This window comes from Acanthochromis polyacanthus, chromosome 17 (assembly GCF_021347895.1).
Source record: "Acanthochromis polyacanthus isolate Apoly-LR-REF ecotype Palm Island chromosome 17, KAUST_Apoly_ChrSc, whole genome shotgun sequence".
In the NCBI taxonomy this organism is placed as follows: Eukaryota; Metazoa; Chordata; class Actinopteri; family Pomacentridae; genus Acanthochromis; species Acanthochromis polyacanthus.
This window is the reverse complement of record NC_067129.1, coordinates 24,375,736-24,388,539: the sequence shown is the minus strand read 5'-3', so window position 1 is coordinate 24,388,539 and position 12,804 is coordinate 24,375,736. Positions and strand designations below refer to the sequence as shown.

At 39.2% G+C, this 12,804-nt stretch overlaps 1 protein-coding gene across 1 annotated transcript in view; it reads left to right on the top strand.

The window, feature by feature from the left end:
- Positions 1 to 12,637, top strand: part of adora2b (adenosine A2b receptor) — a 30,761-nt gene extending 18,124 nt beyond the window's left edge. The window contains exon 3 of the mRNA XM_022199343.2: positions 9,664 to 12,637. Coding sequence (XP_022055035.1) covers positions 9,664 to 10,375 — 712 coding nt within the window. The 3' untranslated portion in view covers positions 10,376 to 12,637. The remainder of the gene's footprint in view (positions 1 to 9,663) is intronic.
- Positions 12,638 to 12,804: the final 167 nt, after the last annotated feature.

The window sequence follows — 12,804 nt, the reverse complement described above, 5'->3', positions numbered from 1 at the left end:
ATTCCTCCAACATTACAAGATACATACAATTTAAATTCAATTTTATTTACAGGCTGCTTTATTTTTATATTTTTTGTCATATTTAAAATATGACAAAGTAAGAAATTTAAACCTCTTGACTAATCCAATTTATTATTTGGTTTTTAATAGACTAATCGATAACTAAAATAACTTTCTCCACTAAAACTAATAAACATGAGGTCAAATAGAAGGAATAGTTTTAAATCCTGCAGTCCTACGATGACAAGCATAAAGTTTGTCAACAAAAACTAAATCTGCTGGTGGATTCCATTAAAGTCCTTCTTCTTCTTCTTTTCCTTTCGGCTTTTCCCTTCAGGGGTCGCCACAGCGAATCAATTGCCTCCATCTAACCCTGTCTGCTGCATCCTCTTCTCTCACACCAACTACCTGCATGTCCTCTTTAACCACATCCATAAACCTCCTCTTTGGTTTTCCTCTAGGCCTCCTGCCTGGCAGTGGGAAACTCAGCATCCTTCTACCAATATATTCACTCTCTCTCCTCTGGACATGTCTGAACCATCTCAGTCTGGCCTCTCTGACTTTATCTCCAAAGCCTCCAACATGTGCTGTCCCTCTGATGTACTCATTCCTGATCCTATCCATCCTGGTCACTCCCAGAGAGAACCTCAGCATCTTCACTTCTGCTACCTCCAGCTCTGCCTCCTGTCTTTTCCTCAGGGACACTGTCTCCAGACCAAACAACATGGCTGGTCTCACCACAGTTTTGTAAACCTTTCCTTTCATTTTAGCTGAAACTCTTCTATCACACATCACACCTGACACTTTTCTCCAGCCGTTCCAGCCTGCCTGTACACGCTTCTTCACCTCTTTTCCACACTCTCCATTGCTCTGTACTGTTGACCCTAAGTACTTAAAATCCTCCACCTTCTTGATCTCTTCTCCCTGTAACCTCACTCTTCCACTTGGGTTCCTCTCATTCACACACAGATACTCTGTCTTTCTGCGGCTAATCTTCATTCCTCTCCTTTTCAGGGCAAACCTCCACGCCTCTAGCTTCTCCTCCACCTGTTCCCTGCTCTCACAGCCATTTTCCATCCTTTTTGCAAAGTCAACCACCATCTGTCCTTCTGCGTTCCTCTCCTGGATACCAAACCTGCCCATGACCTCCTCATCATCTCTGTTTCCTTCACCAACATGTCCATTGAAGTCTGCACCAATGACAACTCTCTCACTTCTAGGGATGCTCTGCATCACTTCATCAAGGTCCAACCAGAATTTCTGCTTCTCTCCAGCTCACATCTTACCTGTGGCGCATACCCACTAACGACATTGAACATCACACCTTCGATTTCTAGCTTCAGGCTCATCACTCGATCTGACACTCTTTTTACCTCCAGGACATTCCTAACAAACTCCTCCTTCAAGATAACTCCTACTCCATTTCTCTTCCTATCTACACCATGATAGAACAGCTTGAACCCTGCTCCTAAACTTCTAGCTTTACTACATTTCCACCTGGTCTCCTGGACACACAGTATGTCCACCTTTCTCCTCTGCATCATGTCAACCAGCTCTCTACCTTTTCCTGTCATAGTTCCAACATTCAAAGTCCCTACTCTCAGGCCTAGACTCTTGGTGTTCCTCTTCTCTCTCTTCCTACGAACACACCTTCCTCCCCTCCTTCTTCGACCAACAGTAGTCCATTTTCCACCGGCACCCTGTAGGTCGACCGATGGCGGTCGTTGTTAACCCGCGCCTCGACCGATCCGGTATGGAAGTCATACATTTGATTCGCATGATTGATTTGGCCAAAGTTTTACGTCTGATGCCCTTCCTGACACAACCCTCTGTATTTATCCGGTCTTGGGACCGGCACAATAAGACAATGGCTTGTGTCCCCTTGCGGCTACATTGTCCCCTTGCGGCCGCATTAGATTCCATTAAAGTCCTAATAAATTATAATAAAGTGTGATACTAAAGGTTTGTGGTGCTAAAAATCTCAAAGATATCAAGTTGAACATCTGGATGGAGGTTGATAAAAGTTGACCTCCCTTCATTTCTCTGGAGCGACTCCATGGATTTTAGGGATGCTGGTTAAAGACCTGCTCTTCTAGTCGTCTTCCTTCTAGTCACTGTAAAAAGTCACTCCATCCTCGCCGACTTCAACACCTCTTCATGACAAGTTGTTCTGCCTCCGACCTTGTGGAAACTCGAGAAACTCGGGAAACCCGTCGAGACTCGGATTTTCGAAAAATTCGTCGGGCGGGGAAAGGTGTGGGGGGATGTGGAGGAGTAGACGGGGGAGGCTGCCACCCACCTTCCCACCTACTCTCCGCCCTGACTCCACCCTGACTCCGCCTTGACTCCACCCATGTGGTCACTTGGAAACTACGATGACGAAGGGATGACAAAATTACATTCTTTATTGTCTGATCTGTAGCTCAGTGAGTTAAGGGTTTGCATGTGGAGCAGCAGGTTGCTGGTTCAAGACCAGACCCTTCTTAAATTTTTTGAAAAAGTTAGACAAAGAAACAAAAATGCCAATGATAGGTCTTGAACCTGCTACCTTCCACTTGGTAGTCTCTCTTCTTACCCACTGAGCTACTTGCTCAGATACTAATTCATATTTTTTTTTGCGCATTTATCATCTATATTTTGCCGTTTTCGAGTTGTTTTTTTTTTTTAACTCGAGTCTCGTCTCAACCGTTTTTCTCAGGCGGTTGGACTTCAGCCTTTGTGCTGGAGGGTTGAACCCTCAGTTCCAAGACTTTCTAAAGCCTCCAGACCTCCTGAGTCCTCAGGACTTGAGCTTTCACACAGTCTGAGGGCTGAAATTTTCTAAGTACCACAGTAGATCTCTGTTAGATTTAACTTTCAGACAGTCCAAGGACTGATATCTTCTACGTTCCCGAGTAGATCCCTATTAGTTTTAACCTTCAGACAGTCTGAGGGCTGAAGTTTTAAAAGTTTCTCAGTACTCCTCTGTTATTTTGAACTTTCTGGTTTACAGAAGCCTTAAAACTTGTGACCATGAGTCTTGAGTTCACATTTAGACCATCCATCTGAGTTCTTCTCAGACCTTCACCTGTGGGTTCTTTAGAAATCCTGAACAAACTTTGATTCTCTTCACTACAGTAAAGTTTGTGGAGATCAGAAGGTAACATTAGTTTGATCGAAGCCTTCAACTACTAGTAGACTTCATCTAGAAAGCAGTTTTCTGAAATGAGCTCTTAGTAAATCTGTCCACAATCAAACCAACAACATAGACAGAAGAAATGTTTGAAGAAACAACTTGATGTCTTAATTTCAGACTAGAAAACGCTTTAAAACCTTTATCTGTTTTTGCTGTTTTTGATCGTTTTATCGTGTCTTCTGTTTAATTTGATCTTCTAAAGTCTAACTGGTGTCTTTTCAAATGTTTTGTCTTTAGTTTGATTCTTCTTAAATGTTTAGTTTTGCTCTTTTCTCACCTCTTATTCTTTTCTAATGTCTGATTTGATTTTGAAATGGTTTGTCTTTTAAATGTTTAATTGTTGTTTTTTCAAATGTTTTATTGGCTTGTTTGAAAAATTTCCTTTTCTTTCCCAGCGTTTAGTTTTTAAATTAAATCTTTAAGGTTTTTCTTTTTAAATGTTTTCCACCTTTTAATGTTTAAATTTCTTTTTAAATGCTTCATTGTTTTTTCTGTAATTCCGATTTAAAGTTTTGTCTTTAAGATTTAATTTTCTCATTAAACATTGCATTTTATAATTAGTCTTTCTAAAGATTTAATCTAATTAAATGTTTTGCATTTTTTAAAATGTTAATATTCTTGTTTAATTGTATTTTTAATTATCTAAAATATTTCATCTTTAATGTTTAATATTTGTTTAAAAATTTGTTTAATTTCATAATTACATTTTGTATCTTCTGTTTAATTATGTGATTAAATATTTTGTCTGTTTAAAATAATTTAATTATATTTAATGTTTAATTTTCTTTTTAAGTTTTATTGTATTGAATCTTTTTTCCTTTGATTTGTTTTTAATGTAGTTTTTTTCTTTAATCTTTTTTTTCTGTCAAGATTTTAACCCCAACCTTAAAAATGAACCAAACCCTTAAATCACAATGAAAATACTTCTGTTGTCACAATCAGGAGTTAGTCAGTTATTCAGTTTATCTATTCAACTTTATTTGGTTAGCATCTTTCACAGAAATGACAAAACTAAACAAGCAAAGAGAAAAACTTTGCTAAAACTATGATTAAAACTCAAAAACATATTTAAACAAAAAAAATTTAACATGGTAATAAAATATGTTGTGTTCAGGGGATGGAGGGAGTTTATTGAAGTCTTCTTGGTCTCACACAGTAAATAATTTAAAATAGGAACTTGATATTCAGTCTAAGAAAACTGCAGAGCGACAGAAGAACCAATGATATCTCCCATTTTCTCCTTTAATGAGTCGACTCTTCTGGTGCTTTCAGACCAAAGAACTACAGAGTCTTCACAAAATGCTCAAACTCTTGGTACAGGACCTCACCACACGGGTCAAGAAGGTTTCCTTCTCATTTCTACTCTGAAGCTCACCTTCTCCTGCTCAAACTGCGAACAAATGCTTCTGCTGCTCTGCAGTCTGGTCTCCAGAACTTCCTAAAACCTCTCAAAGTCTCTTCTGCTGTAGGTTGCTTTGTAGAACTGTTACAGAAAACCTCACTAAACCACATGGAGGGGCCTCAAGATAGTCATCCAAATGAAACTGTACAAAAACCAAACTAGCACAACCCAAACGCTAAAGTCTCCTGCAGTCTACCACAGAACCTCTTTAAACAGAGAATCAGGACAGGAACTCTTACCTTCTGGACAACCAACATTGGTTCACAAACAAGAATACAGAATGTGTCTGACCAGAAACCGTTAAAGACTCACTACAGCCAAGATAAAGACACAACTCAGCTGCACCAAATCCACTAATCACTGCATATGTTAGCACCATGTGCTAACTGTGGCTAAAGAATCACATTTACCAAGACAACTATCCAGTACAAAGCCCTAAAACACACCAAGAAACACATTAAAGAGGATTTTACTGCTGGAAGCTGCAAGCCAATGCCTAAAGTACAAACTAAAGCAACGGATTCAAACCCGGTTCAGTGAAGAGAAGCAGAGAAAATGTTTGACTGCAGCCATAAAGCTGGAAGACACTGAGCTGCTCAGGTGTTCCTGATAACACCAAGCAGCCACCTGGACAGCCAATAGGAACACAGCTTACTGGAAGTCCAGAGGGCTGGCTTAGTGAAGTAAATTTAGTTTAAAGTGAAAGCGGAAAGTTATCAAAGAAAGTTGAAAACCACCTTCTGATACCTGAAATCTCCGAGTTTTCACACAAAGAACGCCTGAACATGTCAAACTGGTTCCATAGTAGAACCATCATTGTAAAAACGTCATAGTATGGTGTGTTGCTCAAAAAACATTATGACCCGACTGTTTATGGTCGCTGAGGAGCGACACAAAAACAGGACAAACACTGCTTTCCAGAGGGTTAGGAGGCTATTTACTTGAAAGAGTAAGTTTACAACAACACAACATGTGAGCAGAAAAATCACAAAGTCTGTCTTTAGTTCAGCTGAAAATATTAGTTTTTGTCTTTTTATTGACCAAACTTTTCAGGAAGTAGATGAAGAATAATCAAAGCTCTCATGTAGAAGTCCAACTTCTTTTGGATCCTTGTGGAGAGTTTAATCTTAGAGTTTGTAAAGCTGTTGAGTTTTTAGAGTCACATGGATCGTTTTGACATTTAATAGAGAGTTTAGTGTCTGATTGTAATTCTGTTCAGTGAATGGATAATTTAAGTTATGAAGATATGTTTTGTTTTTGCTTCAGCACTTTTTATTGTTTAGTTGGCTGATGTGGTCAACTTCAAGCTGTTGAGTGTGTGCATTAAAATCCTCCAAGACAAATGTTACAAAGTGGTTGCTGGAGTTATTTCACTTATGCAGATATTTATGGAAAATACTGAAATGCGTTGTGCACATCCAACCACAGAACTTTCATCCATATTTTACAAGAAGAACCATTTTCAATACTGCCTGCCCCTACTCTGTTTTTTTTTTTCATTTTTTTTATGCTCAGTGTTTGTTTTTTTTTAGTATCCCTTAAAGTTATCTCTATTATAAGATTTTAAAAGGGCAAAATGCTCTTAAAATACACCAGAATGCAGGAAATAGGATCAATAATTTTCAAAATTTTCTGGGGGAGGGCCCCCAGACCCCACACCAGCATCACACACAGATCTCACTCTAAGGTCTGGTCACAAGTTGGCAGCCCTGAATTATTGTGTTGTGAGCAAAGGTCATGGCCACTGTGGCCTAAAACATTTACACAGTAAAGTTTCTCTGAATAACTCTAAATCTGTCCAAAAAGTGGAAAAGCAATTTCTCAGTTTTTGTTAGCTGTTTTTCAAATTAAACGTTCACTCACATCCTGTGCATCTCCTGGGGGCTAAGCCGAATGGCCTCTGAAGAACACAAAAGGTTAATTCATTTTAAAAATGCCTATTGATTACTGCTTATTAACAATTATTCCATCATTATCCTTCTGGTTTATCAGTGACCTACCGTGTTGAAGTATCAATGGCTGAATATAAACAAGTACATTTACTCGAGTTCTGTACTTAAGTACCATGTTTGTATACTTTCCTTAAGTGTTTTCATGTTGTGCTATTTTCTTCTTCTACTCCACTATGTTTCAAGAGAAAATTCATTTAAAAGCCTTAGTTTCTGACTATTTTTGCAGGTTTTAAATATTAGTAGAAGATATAATTTATCTAATATCCTGGAGTAATACATAATGCAATTAAAATTAGCTCCAGCTGCAACATTAGAGGGACACATTTATGAATCAATAACTATAATCCACTAATATAATAAATACAATATGATTATAAAATGATCCATTATACATAATGAGTACTTTTACTTTAGGTACTTTAAGTCTCTTTTGATGGTAATAGCTATATATTTGTACTTTGTTTAAAGAGGATTTTTGATTCCGACCTTTTCCTACACTCTACTACACTGATAGAAGTAAATACTTACGGCAAAGCCTCATTTTAATTTCTGACATAGTGTGATCATGTTGTGTGCAGCGTGGAGGTCAGATGGATTATTTGTGACACCTCCAGCTCAGACCGGCCTCTATGTGTGTGCGCCTGTCAGCATGTGTGTGATTCATTACCATGCGGTCGCTCATCTGAATCACTTTAAGGAAACAGCGAATTTTGCTTCTAGCGTCGTTCACATGATGGGTGCAGTCAGGAGGACACCAGTGACTCAGTCCTGCATCTTGATACGCAGCCTCTGTGCACCTGCTCTTAAGGATTTAATATCATCTCTCAGTCAGGCAATGCATCAACTATCACCCTGTTATCAACTGTGAACACATTAGATGGAACCACGATAATAGTTTCAACACAAGACTACAAAGCCACACAAAGTTGAGACAAAAATAAAGCCTATCAGCATTGTTTCATTGACTTCTTTCACTTTCAGGTCTCAAGGCTCTGAAACTCTCGCATACAGGATCTAGAACAAACCCACACGTGTGTAATTTTAGGGCTTTGTTTGCTGTATGAAGTTAAGCGTAGCAGGGTGTGACAGGCTTTCATTTTGAAGCTGGTAATGTGGTCACAGTGAACATTAGCAGCATGTTTGGTTTTGTTGTAATTCCATTGTTGTTCTGTGGAAAGTGGTCTTGACAAGCACATGTGATGTGACACCCTTTAGCTATTATACATATTACATATTTATCTTCTCTGATCTACAGCTGGTCTACTGTTTGAATTGAATTGGGCCAGAATTTTCCACCGGGCATAGAGTATTATTGCAAGTCCATATGTCATGATGAGAGGATACAAGTCCAGACAAAGTGTCTACAAAAAGTATTCAGAATGGAAGTCTTTTATTGCTTTTCAATGATGAATTTTAGTCAGTTTCACTGAGCTTTTTTTTGCCAGTAATTTACCAAAAAAAAAAGATTCTTCCATCTTTAAGTGTAAGCAATTTTTTACAAACTAATGCCAGAAACAGAAATGTAAAATAAGTGATTGCCTAAGTATTCACCTCCTTAAAGTCAGTATTTAATAGATTCCCTTTTGGCCACAATTTCAGCATTGAGAATGTGTGGATAGTCTCAGTTACCCTTGCACATCTGGACACTCATGTGTTACCACCACATTCTACTTTACCAAACTTCTCAAGCTCTGTCGGGTTACACAGAGATCATTATTAGTATTAATATTATCAAAAGGTACCATGTACAATATTAAACATAGATGTTACCAGCTTTGGCTGTTAGCTTCTGTTCACTGTCTCACTTTGAAAATAAATCTTCTCCAGATGCAGTTCTCTTGTAAACTACCTCAGTTTGTCTTTCAGGATTTCTCTGTACTGTCCTGCATTCATAGTACTCCCTCTATCGTTACAAGCTTCCAGGGCCTGCTGCTGAGAAGCATCCCCACACTATGATGCTGCCACCACCATGCTTTACAGTGAAGATGTTTTATGAGTGATGATGTGCAGTGTTTGGTGTCCACCAAACATAGCATCTATGTCAGTTTGCCAAAAAGGTCAGTTTTGGTCTCATCAGACCAAAGAACCTTCTTCCAGTTGATACTGAGTGTCTCACATGCCTGACTATGGAGTGTGAGTTTGGTCTGCAACAACATTTATGATGGTGGTACTTCTCAAATTAGCATCCACGTTAATACCGAGACCTAAAGTTTCCAAGCAGGACATTGTATTTTTACAAGATTGTCAATGTTATTCACTGTATCTGCCTGTAGTCATGCTGTTGTGGCTGATTGATGTATAAAGTTACAATTATCTCCATTTCAATCAGTACATCCAGATTAAAATGCATCAGTAATAATGATCCACTATCAAACCAGAACAGAAGCTATTCTGATGCTAAATGAGACTTTTACTACATATTATATATACTTAACATACCTCTGTATTTTTCATTACTTTTTATTGGCAACAACTAGGGGTTGTATTTGTTGGAGATTATCTTTTAGTGTGGTACTGCTACTTCTACTTTATCCACTGCTGCTGGAAACACAAAGGCAACCCAAACATTGCTGTCAAAATCAATTGTTACAAAAGCGAGGTTGTCTGACTGTCAAGATGATCTCTGTCCATTGTTGTTCTTATGTGCTTGAACTTTTTCTTGGTTTGTTGGTTTGGTCGTGTAAAAGCTGTGTGGAAGGAGGTGCAGATGCTCTGCATTCAACCTTACCAAATGCAAGGTTTGCTCTTTTGTCTTGTGAACAACATAAAAATTGATTTTGAAGTCCATGTTTCCTACAACTTAAAACTTAATCTCATCGTTAGTCCAGCCTGGTCCCTGGCACTTAAAGCTAACATGATGTATCAGAAAGGCCACAGTAGCAAACGGCAAAACCAAAGTCAACATCAGTTCACTGTGTTGGAAGAAAACAAAAACATCAAGTATCTTTGGGTGCTTCTCCAGTGCAGATGTGATTGTACAAGATGTAGTGAGAAATTTTCCTTAAATCCATCTCAGGATTGCCAATTTAAATCTTCTTAAAACCACTAAGCACAAACAGGAGGTAGAGAAGTGTGGTGTTTGTCCAATACTTTCACATTTGTTCCAGACAGTAACTCTGCTGTGTTTTCTCCAGGTACAAGGAGTTGATGACGGGAAAAACTGCCAGAGAGATCATTGCTATTTTGTGGATCCTCTCCTTTGTTATCGGCCTCATCCCCTTCTTCGGATGGAACTTGAAGCACGAGAGGTGTGAGAATGGCAGCTCTGATGCACACAACACTACGAACTCGCGGGGCAGAGACTTACTGCAGAGCTGCAAGCTAAAGTGCTTCTTTGAGAGCGTGGTAGACATGCACTACATGGTCTACTTTAATTTCTTTGTGTGCGTGCTGCTGCCACTGCTCATCATGTTGGGCATTTATGTGAAGATCTTCACCGTAGCCAGGAAGCAGCTGAGGCAGATCGAGTTGAAGTGTGTGGGCAACGGGGACAGCCAGAACCATGGGCTGCTGCAGAAGGAGATCCGGGCCGCCAAGTCCCTCTCCATCATCGTGGGACTGTTCGCTGTGTGCTGGCTGCCCGTCCACATCCTCAACTGTCTCACACTGTTTTACGAGGAGCTGAAGAAGCCGGATGTCGTCATGTACGTGGCCATCATTCTGTCTCATGCCAACTCTGCAGTCAACCCCATCATCTACGCTTACCGCATCCAGGACTTCAGGAACACCTTCCGCAAGATCCTGGCCCAACACTTCCTCTGCCGTAAGGAGGAGCTGTACCTGAGCTCCAACGGCAGCAGACGCAACAGAGACCAGATCCACATGACCATTGACCCTCTGCTATAGAGGAGGAGTATCATCTGTGTCAACTTGGTTGTTTCAGTCTTGAATTTAAATTTCACTGAGGATTATGTTTACAGAACAAGGTTATGATATGTGAAGATGATGTCAAACGCACCTTGAATATGGACATTTATTTATGAGTATCAGGGGATAAAGCAGTGAAATGTCGAGTAGCGACTCTTACATAACTTTTGTATTGTGAAGGATTTCTGATTTTGTTGAAGCTAACTGGATTTGTAGGACTGTGAACAGGATCCACGCTTAAAATGCTATTTATCATTCTGAATCCACGCTGTTACAAACACTCCTCTTTTTTTGCCCTGCTATTTTATATCGTCAACATTCAGTACCATTGTTTCATTATTTATTTATTACCAGACCATGTCTTTGAGAATGTAAAGATCAAACAACTTTTGTGTGGCTAGATCTGTGTTTGTGGACCTAAAAAGGTACAATAGTAGTGTTTGTCCATGGATATTTTTGGCTCAAGAACCTTCATGCTCATGTTCATTACAGGCTCAATTTACAGGACAGATAAGATTTCTTCAGATTCTAATTATAAGAGGAGCAAGGACTGTGGCATTTTTTCATATCTATATGCAAAATTAATGGCAGATAACAAAAATACACCAGACCCCTGAATAGCAGAGATGTTCCCAATGTTCACAGGTGTTCCTGGAAGTGCAGGCAGAGGGATCAGAAATAGACTTTTCTGCATGCAGGAAGTCACCATTAACTAAATTAAAAGGTCAGGGAGAGACATGAAAAACAAACAGAAGGAAGAAAAAAACATTTCCTCACTCATGAATCATTTCTCAAAGCCACAGGGGTCACAAAATTATCTGGTAACCCCTGTGGCTGTGCACTAGAGGTAGAGGGATTTTTGGACTCCAAAATAAACGGCATGGTTTGATTCAGTCACGCAAACCCAGAAATAAGTAGTTTACCATAAACACACCTGTGGTGGTGCTCCATTTCATTTCCATTTTTCTCAAGACAAAAGCTCAGGAAGTCAGAGACTAGACTGTACCCTTTGCATAGCACAGAGCATCTTCAGCTGCTTTACATTGAGCCAAATGTGAACATGCTGTACCTGGAAGACAGTGTCAAACTTGATACTTCAAACCACTGCAATTTACATTAGTCCTCATCATCCAGCTTTGCAGTCAGTGGATAACATAAAGCACCGTTGCTTTGATTCATGTCGGTGTATATGAACGTCACTTTCTGTAGGAGTCCAGCTGATACCCCCTTCCCCTCAGATTGGGATCCTGAAGCCCTGTCAGTGCAGCAAGTCCTCCACAAGTCACTGACTGAACTGCTTCATTTGAGAAAACAAGACAATTTAGTTGAAATATGTTGCATTTTAAACTTCTATTAGGACTTCAGTCTTCGTCATGCTAGCAAATATGGACAACTTAAGTCCAGCTGATGACAGAAAAGGGGAGAATTTAAAAGTCAGGTAGGGAACACTAAGGAATTACTGTTTTAGAAGCAGATTCTTTGACTCCAGTGATTCACAAAGTGACACTGACACTGCAACTTTTGTGGTAGAGGTGCTCTTTGTGAACTCAACCAGAAGAGCAGTTTTGTTCAGAGTGTCGTATCTTGTGTGAAGAACTGAGGGTGTTTTGGTCACCTGAGAGCCATCATTACACAAACGAAAACATTGCACTGACATTTTAGACTATTCCCTGTTTGGTGTGTTTCACTCGTGTTGTTGAATCTTGCCGTGTTGGTGTTAAAGAAGTGTTCTTAGCTTGACCACTTGCCTCCACAGCTTCACCATCTCCCCTCATTTGCTGTTGTGTCCAGTGTTCCACCTCTAACTTCAAGGGCTAAAATACGGGAGTGTGCCAACATTTTAGTACATTCCAATGGAGACATCTATACTGTATCTGCACTGTATTGTTGTATTATTGCCTTTGTTGACTCGTGTAAAAATAAGTACTGTAGGTGTCCGGCTTTCTACAAGCTATTGATTGATGTCATACTATTGCCTTTTTCCAATTTTAAAAGTCAGACAGACAATAACAAGTTGATCTAGTTGAACATTCCTGCCTTTCATTCCGAAGTACCTATCTGTCAGTGTTCTCTAGTGTCGTTACTAATCAGGAGAAACATCCACTGTGGTCAAGCTGATGTTCCATTCTTTTGTTCATTCAACAAAACTACAGCTGCAAACTGATACTGCTATTTAACATGATGCAATCTGTATGTATGGTGAATTATTTTGTTAATAAAGGCAGTGTTTATATTGTTAAACATCAGTCTTTATTCCTAATATTTCAATTTTAAATCATAAAAACATTTACACAACTGAGCCCCAAATTATTCATATCTTTTCCAGATTTGGATTTTTGCTAAATTTGTATTTGACCAATAGGGTTCTTCTGGCTAAAAATGACAAAAAACAAAACAGTAAGACATTG